At 43.7% G+C, this 25880-nt stretch overlaps 1 protein-coding gene across 1 annotated transcript in view; it reads right to left on the bottom strand.

The window, feature by feature from the left end:
• Positions 1–12785: 12785 nt before the first annotated feature.
• Positions 12786–25880, bottom strand: part of STAG2 (STAG2 cohesin complex component) — a 283462-nt gene continuing 270367 nt past the window's right edge. The window contains exons 34-35 of the mRNA XM_075323911.1: positions 17732–17809; positions 12786–14739 (exon numbers count right to left, since the gene is read on the bottom strand). Of these exons, the coding sequence (XP_075180026.1) occupies positions 14716–14739; positions 17732–17809 (102 nt within the window). The 3' untranslated portion in view covers positions 12786–14715. The remainder of the gene's footprint in view (positions 14740–17731; positions 17810–25880) is intronic.

The raw sequence follows: 25880 nt of genomic DNA, 5'->3' as shown, positions 1-25880 counted from the left end.
AATAAAAATCGAAAATCAATTTTTTGGGATGCTGCAAAGTTGAAAAAAAAATAAAAATCAAAAAAGGCAATAAGTGACCAAAATGTTGTATCTATCACAAAATTGAATAAGTCAGCTCGCCCCCCACCCTCACTCCCACCCCCCACACCCCTCCAAAAAAAAATCCTCCCACAGCTCTATCCACCAAAAAATGAAAATATGTTGCTGGTCAAACAAAAATGTTAATAACTTGTAATTTTTTTCCCCATTACTGAAATAAAATAAAACTGGACATGTTTGATTTTCTGCACCCAAAACTCCAAGGCAAAAAGAAGCAGTGTGTGCAGCGTGTGCACAGCACTTCACAATTCTCATTGATTTTAAAGGCATAAGGATAGACATGCAGATTTGGGCAACAAACACTATACACTGCACCAAACCTCAGAGTGAGCACACAGCCGTAATAGTTTATTTTTTAGCAATGGACAAAAAGCAAAGTGAATGAATAAAAGAGAAATTACATCAAATCAATTTTTGGTGTGATCGACTTTTGCCTTCAAAACATTGATTCTTCTAGATACCTCTGCAGACAGCCTTTAAAGCAACTTTGCAGGGCAGTGGTTCCAAACATCTTGCAGAACGAACCACAAATCTTTAGTTGCTATAAACTTGCACAAATCCTTCCCTTCATGTAACTCCCCACAGACGCTATGATCTTGATATCAGGACACAAATCATCACTTTAAAAGACTCCTTGTTATTCTATATGTTTAAAAATATTCTTAAAGGGAATCTGTAAACAGGATTGCATCCCCCCAAACTATCTATATGTGCCTGTAGCAATACCTTTGCATTGTCAGTCTTTTATTCCATTACTGATAAATCGGCTTTGAATTAAAATGCAAATAGGCTTCATATAGGTCACCTCAGATCTATTACCAGCCAGCACTGTCTCCTCCTGCTTGACCAACATCCTCAATGCTTTATGACTTCAGACAAAAAAAAAAAATGAAAGTCGAACAGGAGGAAGCAAAGTTGAATGGGAAATAAAGCTGGAGCGACAGAGGCTTCAAATATGCCATTGACCTTCATCATGATGTCTGTTTCCTCTGCTGCACTAAGTTTTCTTGGCTGACCACTGCATCTATTGTCTTCAACATTGGAAATTCAAGGTGTGCTGAGTAGGCTCTTTAGAAGAAACACCGGAAAAATAGACAGTCTGCTTTTAAATATTTGTTTTGGAGAGACCTTGATAATTCAGTATAACTACCTTGTGTCTTGTTGATGTGTTCAGTCTTGCCACGCTGTATGACCTATGACATGAAAGGCTTTCTCATCCTCACCTTTATAGCAGAGTTTGGTTGTTTCTCAACCAGCTTTCAGCCAATAGTCATTTCTGGGTCAGTTAATGACAGTTTGACACTACATATAAAAATTATTTTGAATATTATAATTGGTTATAAATCTGACAATCCGATAAAATCGCTGAATTTATGCAAATGTACCTAGAAGTACTGATGCTGGTCCGAAAGCAAAGGGTGGTCATACCACAATGATATGATTTATCTTTTGTGCATTCACTTTGCAATTTGTTCATTGATAAAACGTATCTATTAACCCCTTAACTACCTTTAACGTCATGGTTGGGAAGGGGGTTCCCTACCTATGACATATACAGGTGCATCTCAATAAATTAGAATATCCTCAAAAAGTTAATTTCAGTATTTCAATACAAAATAGAAACACGTGTATATGTAGTCATTACAAACAGTGATCTATTTCAAGCGTTTATTTCTGTTAATGTTGATGATTATGGCTTACAGCCAATGAAAACCTAAAAGTGATCTCAGAAAATTAGAATAATTACCACAAAACACCTGAAAAAGGCTTCCTAAGCCTTTACAATGGTCCCTTAGTCTGGTTCAGTAGGCTACACAATCATGGGGAAGACTGCTGACTTGACTGATGTCCAGAAGGCAGTCATTGAAACACTCCACAAGGAGTGTAAGCCACAAAAGGTCATTGCTAAAGAAGCTGGCTGTTCACAGAGTGCTGTAGCCAAGCATATTAATGGAAAGTTGAGTGGAAGGAAAAAGTGTGGTAGAAAAAGGTGCACAAGCAACTGGGGTAGCTACAGCCTTGATTGGATTGTTAAGAAAAGGCCATTCAAAAATTTGGGACAGAGTCACAAGAGTAGGCTGCTGCTGGAGTCAGTGCTTCAAGAGCCACCACATACAGACATATCCAAGACATGGGCTACAAGTGTCACATTCCTTGTGTCAAGACACTGATGACCAATAAGCAAAACCAGAAATGTCTTACCTGGTCAAAGGAGAAAAAGAACTGGACTGTTGCTCAGTGGTCCAAGGTGTTTTTTTTCAGATGAAAGTACATTTTGCATTTCATTTGGAAATCAAGGTCCCAGAGTCTGGAGGAAGAGTGGAGAGGCCACAATCCAAGCTGCTTAAGGTCTAGTGTGAAGCTTCCACAGTCATCTGCTGGTGTAGGTCCACTGTGTTTTATCAAGACCAAAGTCAGCACAGCAGTCTACCAGGAAATTTTACAGCACTTCATGCTTCCCTCTGCCGACAAGCTTTTTGGAGATGGAAGTTTAATTTTCCAGCAGGACTTGGCACCTGTCCACACTGCCAAAAGTACAAATACCTGGTTTAATAACCACAGTATCACTGTGCTTGATTGGCCAGCAAACTCGCCTGACCGAAACCCTATAGAGAATCTATGGAGTATTGTCAAGAGGAAGATGAGAGACACCAGACCCAATAATGCAGACAAGCTGAAGGCTACTATCAAAGCAACCTGGGCTTCCATAACACATCAACAGTGCCACAGGCTGATTGACTCCAAGCCACACCGCATTGATGCAGTAATTCATGCAAAAGGAGCCCCGACCAAGTATTGAGTGCATTTACTGTACAGACTTTTCAGTAGATCAACATTTGAGTTAAAAATCATTTTTTCAGTTGGTCTAATAAAATTTTCCAATTTTCTGTGCCCATGACTTGGGTTTTTATTGTCTGTAAGCCATATTTATCAACATTAACAGAAATAAACACTTGAAATAGATCACTTTGTGTGTAATGACTATATAATATATAGGAATAGATCCCTCTGTGTGTAATGACTATATAATATATGCGTTACCTTTTTGTATTTAATTACTAAAATAAATAACTTTTTGATGATATTCTAATTTATTGCGAGGCACCTGTAGGTACGTCATGGCGATCGTGCGGGTCACAAGAGCTGTGCCTATACGATCGAAGTCGGGAGCTTGACTTAAGTGATATCCGAGCTCCAGTTGTCACAGCCAATGACCATGCCCGCATCTGCCCTGGCTGTTTAATCCCCTAAATGCAGTGATCAATAGTGATTGCAGCATTTAGGAAGCTAGGAGACGGAGTATGCTTTCCCTCTTACACGATTACCACCCCCGTGATTGCTGTAATGAAAATTAGAGTCGAATAATGACCCGAATTTGCCAGCTATGGTGGTCTGTTAGACCATTCCAGGATAATGGTCTAACAGGTGTTTTTTTGCAGTGGCACAACGATAGGTATAATGCATTGCGTAATGCCAGCGTCCCTGCACTGTCCAGTCTCCTGATCTTAGTAGATAGGCTGACATACTCCCCACAGCAGCCAGCCATCCGTATCTCCCCTATGTTTGTCTCCTGCTCCATCTCAAGCCTACAGGCACTAAGGCACGCACATGTTGCACAGGTCTCCTGGCATAATTTTGAGGGTATGTGGGTGCTCCCCACCTCATAAAGGTGCAGCGCAAGCACACAAGTGTACTCAGCTTATGGCTGGGAGAAACCGTATTGAAGGCATCTTTCCCTGTTGGGAGGTGCCTGAGCAATTAGGTTCCGAGTGTGCCAGCTTCGACTTTCCAGTCTGCTGTGTCCATGAATCCGATCCTGTCCTGCTGCCTCCAGTACCTAACAGTAGGTCCCTGACCCTTGGGTCAGTTGTTGCAGTACCTGGTGTCTAACCGCAAGACAGTCCATCCTTACTATCGGAGGCTTTGGTGAAGACCCGGTAGACATCTAGTCACTCACCTTCAGGGTAAGCCCGGTCCATGGTGCAGTGGGTACACGCTCACTAGCATAAGTTTTCTCAGGCCATGGAACCAGTTTGTTTTAATACTCCTCCACTCTCTAAATAATTTCAAGAGATGACCGAGGACAGCAGGATCAAATCCTTATCTTCCTGCAGTGGGTGAACGTCTGTTTAAACGCCCTGATGCTGGCCAGTTTTCCTTCACCAGCTCCTGCTGCAACAACCTCAGCTGCTAGTATTCAGCCTGCAACCCTCACACCTGGAGCCAGTCCACAATTTGACGGTGACCCTAAACTATGCCGAGGGTTCATCAATCAGTGCACGCTGCAATTTGAACTATTGTCCCACCAGTTCACCTCTGACTGGGCCAAGTGGCTTTTTTAATGTCTCATCTGGGAGGAGAGGTGCTCACCTGGATCAACCCCCTACAGGACAAAACAGCCTGTCAGGTTTTCTTGGGGGCCTTTTGCTAGGCCTTCAACAAGCCGGATTGTGTCTCCTCTACAGCATCCGCTCTTCTCAAGCTGCTTTTCTGGTAGCAAGACTGTGGGTCAATAAGCAACTGCAGGCTGAGTAATAACATGTAATGTTGTTGTTCTTTTGAAATACCATTTCCTCTGAGTTGAGAAGAAATAATAGGGGGATGGTAGCCGCCTTAAGAGATGGTCTATCTGGAAGGACCAAGGATTAACTGGCTGGTCATAATATTGGCGCAACCCTACACAACCTCCTTTCCTTGGCTACCTGAATTGATCTCAGGTTCCAGGAACAGACCAGAGAGGTGACATGCGAGAGGTGACCCTTGCACCTAAATCCATCCTTCCAGAGATGGCTGACTTACCAGTCTCCCATGTCCACTGCCACTCCATAACTGATGCAGGTTGCCAGTGTTAAGCTAACTGAGCAATGACAGGAACATTATTGTGCCAAACTGAGGAAGAGCCGAACTTCTCATTCTTATCTCTCCCACACAGCAGGGAAACGTCAAATCCTAGGGCCTGTTGGGGAGGCTGCCATAGCTAGGTTAATTTATCCCCTCCGCTGACTCTGCCTGTGTCTGTCATGTAGAGAAATATGGTCCTCTGTGTCCGCTCTCTTGGACTTCGGAATGGTAGGAAATGTCCTGCAGCAAGTTATGGTGAAGTATCAGATTCCGGTTTGATGTTTTCAAAGTAAAGTCCTTTGATGGTATCATCTATCAATGGAAGGGGCTCTATAAAAGCCCATACACCTTGCTACAGGTTGGATTGTTGCATAGAGAAATTCTCCTTTCTGGTGCTTTCAAAACGGTCATACTCTCTCCTGCTGGGACTGCCTTGGCTCCCTACCCATGAACCTGGTCTGGACTGGACATCCGGAGAAGTGGTCCATTGGGGTCAATCTCTTTCACAGTGTTAGGGCGGCTTTGCACGTTGCAACATCGCACATGCGATATCGGTGGGGTCAAATCGAAAGTGACGCACTTCCGGCGTCACTTTCGAGATCGTAGTGTGTAAATGCTAGATGATACGATTAACGAGCGCAAAAGCGTCGTTATCGTATCGTTGCAGGCTCCGACTTTTTCATAATTATGCTGCAGCGACAGGTACGATGTAGTTCCTCGCTCCTGCGGCAGGACACATCGCTGTGTATAACGCCGCAGGAGCGAGGAACATCAACTTACCTGCCGCCGGCGGCTATGCGGAAGGAAGGAGGTGGGCAGCATGTTTACATCTTGCTCATCTCCGCCCCTCCGCCGCTATTGGCCGCCTGCCGTGTGACGTCGCTATGACGCTGCACGACCCGCCCCCCTAGGAAGGAGGCGGGTCGCCAGCCAGAGCAATGGTCGCAGGGCAGGTGAGTGCATGTGAAGCTGGCGTAGCGATAATTTTCGCTACGCCAGCTATCACAAGATATCGTACCTGCGACGGGGGCGGGAACTATCGCGTGCGACATCGCAGCATCGGCTTGCGATGTCGCAACGTGCAAAGCCCGCCTTAGTCTTTGTAAAGAAAAAAGTTGGAACTCTCCATCCATGTATTGATTATAGGGGCCTCAACCAGATCACAATTAAGAACAAGTATCTGTTGCCTCTAATTCCGGAACTGTTTGATAAAGAGGGGTTAAGATAGTTACGAAGTTTGATCATAGTGGGGCTTATAACAATCCATATTTGTCAGGGAGATGAATGGAAGACCTCTTTCAATACTGTGAACGGTCACTATGCATATAATGTTATGCCACTTGGGTTCAGCAATGCCCAGCTGTTTTTCAAGAGCTTGTACATCACCTCCTTTTCTCGTGTGGTGGTGTACCTTAACGATAAAGGTTTTCTCCCCAGACATGACCTTTCACAGAAATAGTGTCCGTCAAGACTTGCAAAGAGTTCAGGAGAACTGACTATATACAAAGTTCAAGAAGTATGTCTTTGCACATTCTACTCTTCCTTTTCTAAGTTATTATATAATCTTGGACACTGGACTGAGGATGAATCCTTGGAAATTGTCTGCAATTCTCAAATGGCCTCACTCTTCTGGCAATAATGCAATTCAGCAGTTCTTAAGATTCGCAAACTACTACCGCCAGTTTACACCTTATTTTTCATCTATGACCACTCCAATTTCAGCAATGATCCAGAAGGGTGTAAATCCAAAGATTTGGACTAGAGTCAGAGACTGCAGATCATTCCTTAAAACAGGCCTTCTCCTCTGCTCCCGTGCTTCATAGGCCTGACATTAATAAGCCATTATTTCTGGAGGTAGCTGCTTTGTCTTCTGGGGCAGGAACGGTCCTCACTCAAAAATCTTCCTCTGGTTGGTTACCTGTGATTTCTTCTCAAATGCCTTATCTGCTCCCGGAATGCAACTATTCTATTGGGGATGGAGAGTTGTTGGAAATTAAAATTGCTTAGAGGAATGGCAGTACCTGCTTAGGTGGGGGTCACTTAATAGGGGTCTGTCTAACTGGCAATTCAGGGGCTTTGCCAATTTGACATGGCAGCCTCAAACCATTGAAGGAAAATCTGCAAAACAATATGGCGCTCCTTGCCTTCTGAGCTTTTCACTGTGCCTCAAAAGTAGTTTTTGACGACATATGGGATATTTGCGTACTCAGGAGAAATTGGGCAACAAATTGTACCATCCATTCTTACCTGTTAAACTTGTGAAAATGAAAAATTTCGAGCAAAGGCAACAAGTTTGTGGGAAAAATGTCTTCATTTTTCAATCTCCACTTTATAAAACTCTGACACCCCTGTGGATTCAAGCTGCTCACCACAACTCTAATTAAATTATTTGAGGTGTCTAGTTTCCAAGGGGTTTCATTTGTGGGGTTCTCTGCTGTTTAAGCTAGTCAGGGGCTCTTTAACTGTGACATGATACCCACATTCGATTCCAGCCAAAATAATGCTTCTTCCCTTCCAAGAGTTGCCGTACGTCCAAACAGTAGTTTTCAACCACAGGTGGGGTATCAGTGTAATTTCCAAAATAGGGTCAATTGTGGGGGATTTCCAAAGTTTCGGCACATCAGGGACTCTGCATGCGCAACATTGTGTCCACTACCTATTCTAGCCAATTTTGAGGTCCAAAAGTCAAATGGTACTCCTCCTCCTTCGCCATGCACTGCGTCCTAACAGTTTTCCATCACATATGGGGTATCTGTGTGCTCGGAAGAAATTATAACACATTGTACTGTCCATTTGCTCCTGTTACAATTGTGAAAAATAAGAATTTAGGGCAAAAGCAACATTTTTGTGGGAATTTTTTTTTTTTTTTTCCATTTTCACAGCTCAACATTATAAAATTCTGTGAAGCACCTGGCAGTTCAAGGTTCTCACCACACATCTAAAATTCCTTGATGTAGTTTCAAAAATGGGGTCACTTGTGGTGTTTAAGCTCATCAGGGGCTCAACAAACACGACATGGAGTCTGCTATCTATTCCAGTCAATTTTGCACTCTAAAAAAGTCAAATGGCACTCCTTTTCCGAGCCCAGCTGTGCACCCAAACAGTTGTTTTCCACCAGATATGGGGTATCTGTGTACTCAGGAGGAATTGCACAACAAATTGTACAGTTTGTTTTCTCCCTGAAAAAATTGGTTTTCTAAAGATTGAGAAAATGGTAATATTTTTTTTTTGTTAAGCAGAAGGTATAAAAGTTCAGGTTTCAAGAATGCTGATGTAAAGTAGACATGGTAAATGTTAATTATTAACTATTTTGTGTGGTATAATCATCATTTTCAGTTTGAAAATTTAAACATTTTCCATAGTTTGTAAAATTTTCGGTATTTTGATAAATGAACGCAAATCATAATCAACCAAAATTTACCACTAACAGGCAGTACAATGTGCCACAAAAAAAAAATAAAATCAATCACAGAATCACTGGGATATGTTGAAGTATTCCAGAGTTATTCCGACAAAGTGACACGTCAGAATTGTAAAATTTGGCCTGGTGAGAAAGGTGAAAACCACCTGGGGAGTGAATACTTATTTTTTTTAGGCATCCTTACTTTACGGTCTTTAATTCCCACACACGTTTAAATGTTTTGCACAGTACAGTGTATATAAATTTGCTATCACTGTAAAAGTAGTCACCCATAGAATATACCATTATTTACACTATAGGGCAATTGCTATATATATAAAAAAAAATAAAAAATTATATATATAGATATATATATATATATAGATATATAGATATATATATATATATATATATATATCTATATATATATCTATATATATACACATACATATACATATATACATACATACACACACACACACACACACACACACACACACACACACACACACACACACACACACACACCTAAAACACAACCAAAACTCAAAAAATAGCGGGTTACATAACCCACATTTCCTAATGTATCTTTTATATTATGGGAAATACTAGTGTTTATGGAAAAATAAGTAGCATTTTCACAAATGTGTTACACCATTTTTACTACAAACTTTTGAATTGATGACTGGGTGTATTCTACTTTCACATCAGAACCAGGCTGTGTACAAACCCACCTCTGTGATTGGAAATAATAACACCTAACTGTGAATTTATTCTTATGTCAAGAAAAAAAATAACAAACAGCACAGCAGTCGTATTAAGGAAATGTTTTTATTCTATTTTCTGCACACGATTTCTTTTCATCTTGCGTTGCCATTAACAGCATTTAGAGACGGGTTTTCCAGAAGCTACATGGACCACAGGACAGAATAGACTGGAGATGTTCATTGAGTTTTCAGTGCAAAGGCCATTGAGAAAATATTGCCTGTAACCATCATACAACAGGATCACAGTTTACGGTAACTATATATGTGTTACCTGTCATTGTAATCCTGTCAGAGATGATAATGAGATAACTGCTGAAATCTGATCATAATAGAATAGGAAGTGTCAGACTATTGAGGCTCAGATGTCAGTGTGCAAACTGCAAGGTTTCAGAAAAAGATCAAAAATATTCAGGATAGAGAACATTAAAAATAAATCTTAAAAAAAAAAAATATTTCTTAAAAATAAGTTTAAACAAAAGAAAATTTCGTACACATTGTGTGGCATTTCTGACAATGTGCTGGGTTTGCAGCACTACATAGAATGTTTGTTATATAGGTTTTCTTTTCCCCCTTCATTTTTTCTATTTTGTAGCATGTGCTTCATTTGTGGTTATTTGATAGTTCTACAAAATATAGGTGAAAAGTGGATGTAACAAATCACCAATTGTTTAGATATTGAAGGACACTGGTCAATTGAAAAAATGAGACATCTAGGAATTTGGAGAGTTTTCAAAATAATCTGGGCTTTTTTTCCTTTTAGAAAGCTTTGATTATTTCGGTGAGTCTGACATTAACTTATTTACTGAGGTTCTGCTCACATCAGCGTAGACCGCTTATATGGAAGCATAACATCTAATTTTACCACCTTCTCAAAATCAAACAGAACCTTTACAAAACCATGGTAAACTTAAAGAGGATCCACTTCTTGGACAAACCCTACTCATTCCCCTTGTTTGCTCCAGAATACACTTCTACTCACTTCTACTCCCCTCTGGTGCCACTGCGGTTCAGGCGGTCTAAAGTCACGTTCTCAAGGACCACGTGACATTGTTATGACACCCTCACCCCATGACCAATCAGCGCCGACCTCCTTCACCCCGCCTCGGTTGTTTGAGCAGGAAGTCAGCGCAGCGCTCACATCCTGCTCAAATGTCTGAAGGCAGGGTGCTGATTGGTCGCAAGGCTCGTTTGTAATAATGTCATGTGGGTCCCGGGAACACAACATCAGACATTGCTGGAACTGCTACTGCACATGAGGTGAGTATAGGCTTATTTATTTTTATTGGAGCTAACCAGGGGAATGTGTATGGGTTGTCCAAGTAGTGGACAACTCCTTTAAGAAGAAGAAACACATTAACTAGCCATTAGGAAAAAAAAAACCCTAAATTTAAAAGCATTGTTTGGGCATAAACCAGTAATAACCTACCTATTGAATAGGTCATTCACATCAGAACGGTGGTGAACAGCCAGCCTTTATTTCTTATCAGCTGTTATGATCTCTGACAGTAATTGACCCAAGTACCCAGCCGCCTATATTAAACAAAGCAGTGCTGTTCAGCTCTGGTCATTGCTTATATCTGGCCCAACCAAAGCTAATCACAGCTGATCAGTGGAGGTGCCACGTGTTAGACCCCCACTGATCGATGATCTATCCTAATGGAAAGCCCTTTAAAAGCAGAACTCCACATTTTTATTTTTTTTTATTTTACCACTGCAGTAGTGCTTCTAATCTAGATCCCTGCATTTAGTCTTATACTTACACTCCATCTTCAATTGCACGCGCTGCTTTCTAGCAGTTTGTGACCTGCTGGGTGTCTCCAGTATTTGCTGGAGTGAGCTGGAGGTCACTTTTTAATGCAAGTCTATGAGAGCCTCGCTCTGGCCCTCATATTTCCATTGAGTGCTTGAGACAGTTTACTCTAACGTCTTGGCCAGTTAGAAGTTGCGGTTACAAGAAGGCACAGTGGGACTCGAGTGGTACTGATAAAGTTAAGATGCTGACAGGTAAATATAAAACTAGGGTCAAGGACTTTAAAGGGAACCGGTCAGGTCAAATATGCACCCAGAACCACAAACAGTTCTGGGTGCATATCTAGAATACCCGACCTAACAGTCCCAGCATTTGGTAGCACACAAAGATCTTTAGAAAAAGGATTTCTAAATATCCTTTATGATATGCTAATGAGGACAGTGACTAGTCACAAGGGCATTATTTCTCGCAACTAGTCCACCCTCTTCGCATGTTAGCATGCCAACAGGGGCGTGATAACAGGTTATTCAATGCCTAGCGTCATCGGTGGTGACGCGCGTATCTATGTCCATTGTCACCGCCTCAGATGCTGGGTTTAGCCTCAGTGTCAATGATCAGCAGTCCTGGCACTTCCAGTCATGCGCACTATGAAGCCAGGCGTCCCGGCTTCAGAGTGGTCTAGTTAAAATGACCGGAAGTGCCGGAACTTCTGATCATGCGCACTGAGCCTAAACCCGACGTCTGAGGCAGTGACAATGGACACAGGTACGCGTGGGCATTGAATAGCATGTGGGCACGCCGAAGTGGGCATGCTAAGAGGGCGGCATAGTCAGGGGAAATAATGCCCTTGCGACTAGTCCCTGAACTCATTAGCATATCATATGGGATCTTTAGAAATACTTTTTTACTAGGTGTTGGGACTGTTAGGCAGGAATTAGCAATATGCACCCAGAACTGCTCGTAGTTCTGGGTGCATATTGGACCTGACAGGTTCACTTTAATTAGAAGCACCACTCCAGGGCTGGAAAAAAAAAATGCTAAGTAGTACTTTAAATGCATGTTTTAAGGAAACATTTCACTTTTTAGAAAAGAGAAAAAAAAAAAAAACTAAACTAAAGTGTGAACTATATTCAGAGTTTCAATAAAAGAGGGGGAGCCAGCACTGCTTGAGAATGGCATGCAATAAATAAAAAGTGTAAATTCACAAATTATTCCAACTGTACTATAGTGCAAAATCAGATTTTTAGCAAACAACTGATCAATTTTTTGAGCCACCCCTGCCACATCATGGCAAATCTCAATAGGGGGGTCCTACTCTATATTTAATATTTACATTGTGCCATGCGGCCTCCTAATTATATTAAAAGCAGAACCATATTGAAGCAACACATATACCTGTAACATTTCAGAACCGCTTCCATGTTACAAAGACCAGCAGCTGCGAATAAAGGCATATATGTTGCTTCAATATGGTTCTGCTTTTAATGTAATTAGGAGGCCGCATGGCACAATGAAAATCTAAAATATAGAGTAGGACCCCCCTATTGAGATTTGACGTGACGTGGCAGAGGTGGCTCAAAAAATTGAACAATTGTTTGTTAAAAATCTCATTTTGCATTGTAGTACAGCTGGAATAATTTGTGAATTTACACTTATTTGTTGCATACCATTCTCAATCAATTCCCATTTTTATTGTATTCACAGTTTGTATCCCCAATGTGCATAGTAGGCAGAAAATAATTGCAGAGTGTTTGATTGCCGTAAACCAAAGTGGTAGGATCCTTCCAAGTAAAAAAATTCCACATATATATATATTATATATACATATATATATATATATATATATATATATATATATATATATATAAAAAATATCATGCTTCAAGTGTCATATTGTACTTTTAACACAAAATTAAATAGAATTAAACTGGATATACTGTAGGTTTATTTTTATTCAAAAAGTTACTGTCTCAAGACATAAATACAAATCAGAAAACGGTACAGAGGACAATAGAATGTGGAGGACAACAGGTTAGGTAAATATATAAAACATTTTAGCTGGTTGAAAACAAAGCTGTAGGAACTGCTTTCACAAAGATATACTCTGCTCAGAGTAAGAAAGAAATCAACTGAAGTTTATAATGGTATATACATAGTCTTTTCAGCAGTTCTGGTAAATGCAGTGGTGTGAAGGTAGGGGAGGCAGTCATTTCAGACACTGAGTACTAATGTAGACATTTCAGGTTCTGTGTTACAATTAGGATGTCCCAAAAAAAAATTATATTTTAAAATTCTCTAGATAATTTATGGTTTTTGGCTACCACAGCCTAAATGTGATTGTTACAGGGTTTTTTTTTTGTTGGTTTTTTTTTAACAGCATTTTTTTTATTTTTTTTCGTACACAAGAGAAGTTTGTGTATTGCAAGCATAAGGCATGGAATGATTTCTTTTAAAAACTTCAGAAAATGAAAGACAACTGACAAAAATATACACATGAAATATAAGTTAAATTTTACTTTTAAATGTCTAGCTGCCTAAGCCTGGCAAAAATGAGTTGATGTCGGATGGTGAATATTGACTATTCGTTGTGAACTAAGGATGACGTGCGGAACGAAAGCTTTCATAGAATAAAAGCCGAGTGTTTCTTAAAACTAAAATGTAAAAAATAGAAGAAATGTACGGTAACCTGCTGGAAGTATACTTAACCTGAAGACTGCTTGCAAAGACAAATAGATAAAACAATATAAAATACAAATTTAAAAATCATTTTAAAGCGAATATTCACGCTTCAACTATTTTAAACATTGTTAAAACTTTCAATATATTTCTGAAACCTCATTTTTTTTTTTTCTTTTTTTTTTAACTTGGAATTTAAAAGTAAGAAAAAAACTAAACAAAACTGCGCAATTATAAAATCAGCACCAATTTATATATATATATTTATATAATTTTATTTAAAATTTAGAACCCTATTCCCACACTCTAATAAGCTGTATATTTTTCTGTTTAAAGTTTGTTTTTTTTGTCTTTTTTTTTCTGCAAACATACTACAATAAGCTTTTCTTTTTATTTGGAGACAAAATACAGTGGCACTACTGGAAGGATTTTCACGACATTACAGGTTTCTTAAAGGACAAGCAAACTTTTTCGGTTGGTTAATGAGAAAGCAAGGTTATGTTTCAATACAGTCGGGCAGTTAACCCTCAAAAGTAGTATCAGAAAGAAAAAAAAAAAAAGGCTTTCACTAAGGCTCCTTTTCCATTAACAGTAAAAAAAAAATGGGCATGTACATTTAAAATAAAAAATTTTAAAAAAAAAGTAATTGTTCACAATATATTGAGTACCCATTAAAAATGGCATGATGTTCAAAACATAAAATTATAATAATAATAGATGTAAACTCCATTCAGTTTCCACAAGTGTTAAAAAGGTCAACACTGCTCACTGACGGAGTTTTTATTTTTTTATTTTTCTGATGTCGGGGGGGAAAAAAAAAAAAAAAAAGAAAGAAAATAAATGAAAGGACATTATAATTGAATGACCTATTTATAAATAAAAGCTTTATTTTCCAAAAATTATACATTGTAGCTTATTTGCAAACGGTTTACTTGTCCTTTACGGTTTTTGTTTGTTTTTTTTGTTTTTTTCTTTTATTCAGGCATTCAAAAACTGCCCCTCAATGCACTTAATCTTGGTAAGCATATCAAATTCTCCTTAGAGAAAATTCTGTACAGAATTTCATTTATTTAATCTACCACAAATCTGTCATTAAAAACTTTCTCTTCCATTAAAAAAAAAAAAAAACAAAAAAAAACAAAAAAAAAAACTTCACCACAGAGTTGATAGATGAACTGGTATTAAAACATTGATACCCCAAGAACCTAGAGAGAAGAAAAAAAAGAACAAATGGAAGTTAGGAGTATGTAAAAATGTAGATAGATAGAAATGGAAAACTAAAACATAAAAATAAGAAGCTTTACGTTGCTGTGTAGCAAAATGATAGCACAAAAGCAAGTAAAAAGAAAAATAATGAAATGTTATGGAGTGTATACCTGTGAGGATGTGTTATGCTGCCACCATCTGGCTATATTAGTGAATGACAGCATACTGTAAGTCTTCACTTACAAGTTTACATGAAGTGGTTTAACAAACTTTTCTTGTGTTGCTTTTCTGTGTATTTTTGGGAAAGTACCTCAATGTATTTGTAGAGACTATTAATATGCGTTTATAATAGGTAACATATTAAGTAAAGTCCATAAAATAATACACTACTGCACACAGATATTCCGAGTCAAATGAAGACAGAACTGGCCTCGCACGAGCTCACACCATCTGCTTGAACTGCATCCATGTTTGATAACTAATATACAAGTCACAGACAAATCAGAAGGTGGCACCAGGGTGCGGTGGGGGCACGGGACCTTCTATCTACTGCCGGGGCGCTCATTTCATAGACCACCAATGTAAGGAGTGTGTAATTGCACTTTTGTGATACACAGGGATCTGGGTGTGAGATCCACAACAATCACAAAAATCAGGAGACAGGCATGCTCAGCCAAATGCTGATCTTTACTTAGACTATGGGGGAAATTTGCTAAAACTTTAATTTCACAGATCAATCTTAAAGGGAACCCTTTTGCGTATATTTTTTAAGTTATTAATATGGGCATACAGGTGGCATACAGGTGAAATTAGCCATACCAGTATGCCTCCTGGAGGAGGGGGTAGTTTTGCAAAATTGCTCTTTTATATCTTCTGTCTTCCAGGCTATGGGGCATGCACTGCCCTGAAAGATAAGTCAGCCTGCAGTTATCATTATACAGGATTCCTCCTCCCCTTCTCTTCACCGTCCCTGTGACATCAGGTGTCTGGCTGGATATCCCAGGCCTGCACAATCTGCCTGCCGTCTCTCCCTGCACAGTTCCACCCCTTTCTGTGGGAACAGGCTTCAATTTTGCTGTGCAGAGGCGCTGAGGAGTCACTGCTATTTCACAGAGCAGGGGAGAGATGTAGAGAATTGCCAATGTATGTAAAGCGCTGTGGAATTATAGCGCTAAATAAAAGAATAAAATTATTATTATTATAATTAGATGGCAGGCACAATGCGCAGCTGCGGGATTTCCAGCCATGCCCCTGATGTAACCAGGTCAGGGAAGACAAGGGGGAGGAGGAATCCTGTATAATGAAGGCTGGAGGCCGGCTCATCTTACAGGCAAGAAAACGCCCCATAGCCCGGAAGATAGGATATGTAAGGATTTTTGCAAACCGACCCCATGTCCTGGAGGCATACAGGTATGGCTAATTTCAAATCTATGTTACCCATCTGCCCATATTAATAACTTTAAAAAAAAAAAAAAAATTCAAAAAGGTGACAGATTCCCTTTTAACAAAACCTGGCTGGGATAAGACTCACCAAGTTTAATATAAAATGTCTTTATAAAATTGTGGCATCTGTGGGCAGGATAGTCTCCACAAATTAAAATCAACACTAGTTTAGTCTGTCACAAACTATTGTGGGCGTCTCTAGAGGAAATTACGGTAACTGTTCAGCAGCTGTTGGCCCCGCTCCACGTTTCAGAAAAATGGCATAAAATTGAAAAAATAAAAGTTGCAATAGAATTTTTGAAGTGTTTTCAAAAAGTGCAATTACATTTTCAATAAAGTGAAGAGTTTAGTGGTTACATAAAGGAAATCTGCTGAGGATTAAATAATGATGAGAGCAATAAAGATATGCCTCTGACACAAGGGACTCCCTCTTTGGTGTTAGTAAATCCCTGTGACTTGCACTAGCCATCCTTCAGGCCCCACACAAGGTGTAATACTGCATCAGTTTTGTCCAGTATTCTTTTACGTTTTGCTTTCATTAATATCAGTAGTCTAAGGGTTTGTGCACACAATCCGAACAGGTTGCATCCTGGACGCAGTGTGTCTTCTCCTACGGGGCTGCGAGTGTTGACTGCAGGAGACCAAAATTGTCCGTGCCCACGATCAGGATTCTGGATACTGCGGACTCTAGCGCTATTCTCCATGTGCAGAACATTTGTGTCTCCGCAGCATAAATTGACATGCTGTGGCTCGGAAAACCACACTACATGGCAGTTTACGTTGCAGAGAAAAGCAGCACAAATCCCATCCGCTGTGCTTGTATTGGACGAAGCGAAGACACGCTGTGTGCAAAACCTGATCGTGTGCACTCACCCTAAGGGTTCACTCACACCTCAGTTTTTCTGGTATGCTCTGGTTTCTCACAGATTGCCCTCCTACCTATCATAGTCTATGGGGTCGTTCAAATGTTTGCTCCTTAGATTGAAAGCTCGGCACAGAATAGCAGAGACTTGTCTGATATTGATCCAAGAGTTAAATTACACTTCCCAATACAAGTCTTTTTCATGTACTGTTCGATAGGAGAATCTGGAGAATCTATTTGTTCAGCATCCAAGAGAAAATCTGACCAAACTCTGATCTAAGACACTGATGAGACTTGGCCCCATGTTCTCGTATTAGAAAATTACTGACATGTGAATGAGCCCTGAGGCTGTGCAGAGATGTGCAGCGTCCAAGCATTAGCCAACCATGCTCGGCTCAGTCTGTTACAGCAGAGCAACATTATAGAACAGTCAAATCCTAAAAAAATAAAATTTGCACTACAGAATAAAGTTTTCTGGTTAGCAATTACAGATACAAAATATACAACGACAATACATTGCTGTACATGATTGGCTACAAGTTTCGCTAAACAGATTGCGTATAATCTACTTCATTCTCCAGTGCTTGTCATTGGCTAGACCCAGAATGAAGGTCTGTTAATTCACTTACAAAGCACATTTATTTCATTATTTTTAGAATGGCAGGGATTATGTATTTTAAGCTTACAGATTCATCCATGATTGAAGCGGGATCAAAGAAATCGGGCTTGAGCTCTGTTCTCTCTCGTCTGTTTTTAGATGGCGGCTGAAGAAAAAGCAAGTAGAATAGACAAGTTCAATACAAACCAGAATGACATGTATGTGTCTGTGTAATGGCAGAAAATCACCAGTGTAGAAATAATAGGTCTCATTTTAGTGTTTCGTAAATCGGCTGCAATGTTTTTTTTGTTTCATAACCAGTTTAATGATGACTCAAATAAATACACACACACAGACAGACAGACAGACAGACAGACAGACAGACAGACAGACAGACAGACAGACAGACAGACAGACAGACAGACAGACAGACAGACAGACACACAGACAGACACACAGACAGACAGACAGACACACAGACAGACAGACAGACAGACAGACAGACACACACACAGACACACAGACAGACACACACACAGACCGACACACACACAGACCGACACACACACAGACCGACACACACACAGACCGACACACACACAGACCGACACACACACAGACCGACACACACACAGACCGACACACACACAGACCGACACACACACAGACCGACACACACACAGACCGACACACACACAGACCGACACACACACAGACCGACACACACACAGACCGACACACACACAGACCGACACACACACAGACCGACACACACACAGACCGACACACACACAGACCGACACACACACAGACCGACACACACACAGACCGACACACACACAGACCGACAGACACACACACAGACCGACAGACACACAGACAGACACACAGACAGACACACAGACAGACACACAGACAGACACACAGACAGACACACAGACAGACACACAGACAGACACACAGACAGACACACAGACAGACACACAGACAGACACACAGACAGACACACAGACAGACACACAGACAGACACACAGACAGACACACAGACAGACACACAGACAGACACACAGACAGACACACAGACAGACACACAGACAGACACACAGACAGACACACAGACAGACACACAGACAGACACACAGACAGACACACAGACAGACACACAGACAGACACACAGACAGACACACAGACAGACACACAGACAGACACACAGACAGACACACAGACAGACACACAGACAGACACACACACACACAGAGTCATGGCTGAAGTGTTGGCACCATTAAAACTATCAGAAAATGAAGAACTTGATTGGGACGGCTCATCTACCATCCAGACTATCCTGCGCTGCAACCTTTCATCAATTTTTCTCTATCCCCATCCACTGAGATTAGCTACAGTGCCACAGGTTGTAAACTTCTTGATTATGTTGCACACCATGGACAAAGGAACATCAAGATCTCTGGAGATGAACTAGACATGTTGAGATTGTTGATATTTTTCAATAATTTTGGTTCTCAAGTCCTCAGACCATTCTCTTCTCCTCTTTCTGTTCTCCATGCTTAGTGTGGCACATACAGACACACAATGCAATGATTGAGTCAACTTCTGACCCTTTTTACCTGATTCAAGGTGTGATTTTCATATTGCCCACACATTACGTGCCACAGGCGTGTTTGAATGAGCATTACATGCTTGACACAGTTTTTTCCACTACAATTTTGTCAGACCACTTTTGGTGTTTTTAGTGAAATTATGTCTAATTTGCCATTTATTCTTCATTTTTTTTCTGTTGTTCCAATATACACAAAGAGAAAAAGAGAATTTTGTTTACTTACCGTAAATTCTTTTTCTTATAGTTCCGTATTGGGAGACCCAGACCATGGGTGTTTAGCTTCTACCTCCGGAGGACACACAAAGTACTACACTTAAAAGTGTAGCTCCTCCCCCTGAGCTTATACACCCCCTGGTGAGCAGACCCAGCCAGTTTAGTGCAAAAGCTGAAGGAGAATAGCCACCCACAAGTAGAACAGAGCAAAAGCCGGAACAACCGGAGACTCTGTCCACGACAACAGCCGGTGATAACACGCGGAACAAGAAAAATTGCCAACAGGCAACAGGGAGGGTGCTGGGTCTCCCAATACGGAACTATAAGAAAAAGAATTTACGGTAAGTAAACAAAATTCTCTTTTTCTTTATCATTCCTTTGGGAGACCCAGACCTTGGGACGTTCCAAAGCAGGTCCTGGGTGGGAAATAAACCGAAAAAAGGCAAGAAGTAGGCAGAACCTAACTTCACAAATGGGCGACAGCCGCCTGAAGGATGCGTCTGCCCAAGCTCGCATCTGCCGAAGCATGAGCATGCAATTGGTAGTGCTTCGAAAAGGTATGCAGGCTAGTCCAAGTGGCAGCCTGACAGACTTGTTGAGCCGTAGCCTGGTGCCTGAAAGCCCAAGAGGCACCAACAGCTCTGGTCGAATGTGCCTTGATCCCCGGCGGGGGAGGCACCTGAGAACTCTGGTAGGCGTCCAAAATGGTCGATCTAATCCAACTGGCCAAGGTCGGCTTAGAAGCAGAGAGGCCCTTGCGCCGACCTGTGTTTAGCACAAAAAGAAGTGCACCGCCTAAGAGCAGCGGTGCGAGACACATAGATCCGGAGCGCGCGCACCAGATCGAGAGTATGCAGCGCTTTTTCAAAGCGATGAACAGGAGCCGGACAAAAGGAAGGTAGGGTAATGTCCTGGTTAAGGTGGAAAGGAGAGACCACCTTAGGAAGAAAATCCGGAGTCGGACTGAGAACCACCTTGTCTTGATGAAAAACTAAAAAATGTGACTCCGAAGAGAGCGCGGCCAAATCAGAGACTCTCCTGAGGGAAGTTATGGCCACCAGAAAGGCCACTTTCTGTGAAAGACGATGCAAAGAAACCTCCCTAAGAGGCTCAAAGGGGGGTTTCTGCAAAACCGTGAGAACTAAATTAAGGTCCCAGGGATCCAAGGGCCGCCGGTAAGGCGGAATGATGTGAGACGCGCCTTGCATGAAGGTGCGGACCTGAGCCAGCCGAGCGAGACGCCGCTGGAACAGAACTGACAGAGCTGTGACTTGCCCCTTGAGAGAGTTGAGGGACAGTTCTAGCTGCAGACCGGACTGTAGAAAAGACAGAAGGGTCGGCAAGGAGAATGGCCAAGGAGGATGGTCAGTAGAGCGACACCAGGACAGAAAAATTTTCCAAGTCCTGTGATAGATCTTAGCGGAGGAAGACTTACGGGCCTGAGTCATAGTGGAGATGACTTCAGGAGGAATACCAGAAGCCGTCAAGATCCAGGACTCAAGAGCCACGCCGTCAATTTGACAGCCGCAGAATTCAGGCGGAAAAACGGACCTTGTGAGAGTAGGTCTGGACGGTCCGGGAGATGCCACGGCATCTCTACGGACAGATGGAGCAGGTCTGGATATCAAGCTCGCCTGGGCCAGTCCGGTGCAATGAGGATGACTCGACAGCCCCCCGTTCTGATCTTGCGCAGAACTCTGGGCAAGAGAGCTAGAGGGGGAAACACGTAGGACAGACGAAACTGGGACCAGTCTTGAACCAGTGCGTCCGCGGCGAATGCCTGAGGGTCGTGGGAGCGAGCCACGTAAACAGGGACCTTGTTGTTGTGACGGGATGCCATTAGGTCCATGTCCGGAGTGCCCCATTTGCAGCAGATTGACTGAAACACTGCCGGGGTGCAGGGACCACTCGCCACTGTCCACGGTTTGACGGCTGAGATAATCTGCCTCCCAGTTTTCCACGCCTGGGATGTGGACTGCGGATATGGTGGACTTAGAGTCCTCCGCCCATTGAAGGATGCGTTGTACTTCCAACATCGCCAGGCGGCTGCGTGTCCCGCCTTGGTGATTGATGTAGGCAACCGCTGTCGCGTTGTCTGACTGGACTCGAATGTGCCTGCCCGCCAACAGCTGGTGAAAAGCTAGGAGAGCTAGAACCACGGCTCTGGTTTCCAGCACATTGATTGAAAGGGCTGACTCGGAGAGAGTCCAAGTGCCCTGCGCTCTGTGGTGGAGACATACCGCTCCCCAGCCAGATAGACTGGCATCCGTGGTGAGAATCACCCACGACGGGGCCAGGAAGGAGCGCCCCTGGGACAGGGAGAGGGGCCGAAGCCACCACTGAAGAGAGCTCCTGGTTTGTGGCGACAGAGCCACTAACCTGTGTAAGGAGGAAGGCCGCTTGTCCCAACAGCGGAGAATGTCCAGCTGCAGGGGGCACAGATGAAACTGGACAAAGGGGACAGCCTCCATGGACGCCACCATTTGACCCAGCACCTGCATCAGACACCTGAGGGTATAACGGCGGGGCCTCAGCAGAGAGCGCACCGCTACCTGGAAGGACTGCTGTTTGACTAAGGGCAACTTCACAAGTGCCGTCAAGGTCTCGAACTGCATCCCTAGGTACGTGAGATTCTGGGTCGGAGTCAGAGTGGATTTGGGCAGATTGACCAGCCACCCGAATTGGGCTAGAGTGGCGAGAGTGAGCGAGACACTCCGCTGACAGTCTGCGCTGGATGAAGCCTTGACTAGAAGGTCGTCCAGGTAAGGAATCACTGCCAACCCCTGGAGGTGCAGAACTGCAATCACTGCTGCCATGACCTTGGTGAATACCCGAGGGGCCGTGGCCAACCAAAAGGGAAGAGCCACGAATTGGAAGTGATCTTCTACTGCAAAACGTAGCCAACGCTGGTGTGACACTGCAATTGGCACATGCAGATAGGCATCTCTGATGTCGATGGATGCCAGGAAATCCCCTTGGGACATAGAGGCAATGACTGATCGCAGAGACTCCATGCGAAAGCGCCGCACCTGAACATGCTTGTTGAGAAGCTTCAGATCCAGGATGGGCCGGAAGGTACCGTCCTTTTTGGGAACTAGGAAGAGATTTGAGTAGAAACCTCTGAACCGTTCCCGGGCGGGAACCAGTACAATTACTCCATTGGCCTGTAAGGCTGCCACGGCCTGTGAGAAGGCGGCGGCCTTGGAGGAGGGGGGAGTTGAGAGAAAGAAGGGAATTTTGTTTACTTACCGTAAATTCCTTTTCTTCTAGCTCCTATTGGGAGACCCAGACAATTGGGTGTATAGCTTCTGCCTCCGGAGGCCACACAAAGTATTACACTTTAAAAGTGTAACCCCTCCCCTCTGCCTATACACCCTCCCGTGCATCACGGGCTCCTCAGTTTTGGTGCAAAAACAGGAAGGAGAAAACTTATAAATTGGTCTAAGGTAAATTCAATCCGAAGGATGTTCGGAGAACTGAAAACGATGAACCAAAAGAACAATTCAACATGAACAACATGTGTACACAAAAGAACAACCAGCCCGAAGGGCACAGGGGCGGGTGCTGGGTCTCCCAATAGGAGCTAGAAGTAAAGGAATTTACGGTAAGTAAACAAAATTCCCTTCTTTGTCGCTCCATTGGGAGACCCAGACAATTGGGATGTCCAAAAGCAGTCCCTGGGTGGGTAAAAGAATACCTCGATAAAAAGAGCCGAAACGGCCCCCTCTTACAGGTGGGCAACCGCCACCTGAAGGACTCGCCTACCTAGACTGGCGTCTGCCGAAGCATAGGTATGCACCTGATAGTGTTTCGTGAAAGTGTGCAGACTAGACCAGGTAGCTGCCTGACACCTGCTGAGCCGTAGCCCGGTGCCGCAATGCCCAGGACGCACCCACGGCTCTGGTAGAATGGGCTTTCAGCCCTGAAGGAAGCGGAAGCCAAGAAGAACGGTAGGCTTCAAGAATCGGTTCCTTGATCCACCGAGCCAAGGTTGACTTGGAAGCCTGCGAACCCTTACGCTGGCCAGCGACAAGGACAGAGCGCATCTGAATGGCGCAGGGGCACCGTGCGAGACACGTAGAACCGGAGTGCCCTCACTAGATCTAATGAGTGCAAATCCTTTTCACATTGGTGAATTGGATTAGGGCAAAATGAAGGTAAGGAGATATCCTGATTGAGATGAAAAGGAGATACCACCTTAGGGAGTAATTCCGGGACAGGACGCAGAACCACCTTATCCTGGTGAAAAACCAGGAAGGGGGTTTTGCATGACAGCGCTGCAAGCTCCGACACTCTTCGGAGTGATGTAACTGCCACTAGAAATGCCACCTTCTGCGAAAGACGTGATAAAGAGACCTCCCGCAGCGGCTCGAAAGGTGGTTTCTGAAGAGCCGTTAGCACCCTATTGAGGTCCCAGGGTTCCAGCGGACGCTTGTAAGGTGGGACTATGTTGCAAACTCCCTGCAGGAACGTGCGGACCTGCGGAAGCCTGGCCAGGCGCTTTTGAAAAAATACGGAGAGCGCCGATACTTGTCCCTTGAGAGAGCAGAGTGACAAACCCTTGTCCATTCCGGATTGGAGGAATGAAAAGTGGGTAAGGCAAACGGCCAGGGAGTAAAACCATTATCAGAGCACCAGGATAAGAAGATCCGCCAAGATCTGTAATAGATCTTGGCGGACGTTGGTTTCCTGGCCTGTCTCATAGTGGCAATGACATCCTGAGATAATCCTGAAGACGCTAGGAGCCAGAAATCAATGGCCACACAGTCAGGTTGAGGGCCACAGAATTCAGATGGAAAAACGGCCCTTGTGACAGCAAGTCTGGGCGGTCTGGAAGCGCCCACGGTTGACCCACCGTGAGATGCCACAGATCCGGGTACCACGATCGCCTCGGCCAATCTGGAGCGACGAGAATGGCGCGACGACAGTCGGACCTGATCTTGCGTAACACTCTGGACAGCATCGCCAGAGGAGGAAATACATAAGGCAGTCGAAACTGCGACCAATCCTGAACTAATGAGTCCGCCGCCAGAGCTCTGTGATCTTGGGACCGGGCCATGAATGCCGGGACTTTGTTGTTGTGCCGTGACGCCATGAGATCGACGTCCGGCGTTCCCCAGCGGCGACAGATCTCTCGAAACACGTCTGGGTGAAGAGACCATTCCTCCGCGTCCATGCCCTGACGACTGAGAAAATCTGCTTCCCAGTTTTCTACGCCCAGGATGTAAACTGCGGAGATCGTGGAGGCTGTGGCTTCCACCCACTGCAGAATCCGCCTGACGACTGTGCGTGCCGCCCTGGTGGTTGATGTATGCGACGGCAGTGGCGTTGTCCGACTGTATACGGATCTGTCTGCCCTCCAGCCACCGATGGAAAGCCAATAGGGCTAGATACACTGCCCTTATCTCCAGAACATTGATCTGAAGGGAAGACTCTACCGGAGTCCAGGTTCCCTGAGCCCTGTGGTGGAGGAAAACCGCTCCCCACCCTGACAGGCTCGCGTCCGTGGCGACCACAGCCCAGGTTGGGGGTAGGAAGGATTTTCCTTGCGATAGAGAATTGGGAAGGAGCCACCACTGAAGAGACGTCTTGGTTGCAAGGGACAGAGAGACATTCCTGTCGAGGGAAGTCGACCTCCTGTCCCATTTGCGGAGAATGTCCCATTGGAGTGGCCGCAGATGGAATTGCGCGAAGGGGACTGCCTCCATTGCTGCCACCATCTTCCCCAGGAAGTGCATGAGGCGCCTCAAGGGGTGTGACTGACCCCGAAGAAGAGATTGCACCCCTGCCTGCAGAGAAAGCTGTTTGTCCAGCGGTAGCTTGACTACCGCTGACTGTGTATGAAACTCCATCCCGAGGTAAGTCAGTGATTGGGTCGGTGTCAACTTGGATTTTGGGAGTTGATTATCCACCCGAACTGCTGGAGAGTTGCCAGAGCGACGGCAAGGCTGTGTTGACACGCCACCCGAGAAGGTGCCCTGACTAGGAGATCGTCTAAGTAGGGAATCACCGAGTTGCCCTGAGAGTGTAGGACCGCCACAACGGATGCCATGACTTTGGTGAACACCCGTGGGGCTGTCGCCAGGCCGAAAGGCAATGCCACGAACTGAAGGTGTTCGTCCCCGATGGCGAAACTCAAGAAGCGTTGATGTTTGGGTGCGATCGGCATATGGAGATAAGCATGTTTGATGTCGATCGATGCTAGGAAGTCTCCTGGTGACATCGAGGCGATGACCGAGCGGAGAGATTCCATCCGAAACCGTCTGGTGCTCACATGTCTGTTGAGTAGTTTGAGGTCCAAAACGGGACGGAATGATCAGTCCTTCTTTGGCACCACGAACAAGTTGGAGTAAAAGCCGCGACCATGTTCCTGAGGGGGAACAGGGATCACAACTCCTTCTGTCTTC

Source organism: Anomaloglossus baeobatrachus, chromosome 9, assembly GCF_048569485.1.
Source record: "Anomaloglossus baeobatrachus isolate aAnoBae1 chromosome 9, aAnoBae1.hap1, whole genome shotgun sequence".
Lineage (NCBI taxonomy): Eukaryota > Metazoa > Chordata > Amphibia > Anura > Aromobatidae > Anomaloglossus > Anomaloglossus baeobatrachus.
This window is presented reverse-complemented; position numbering and strand designations above follow the sequence as displayed.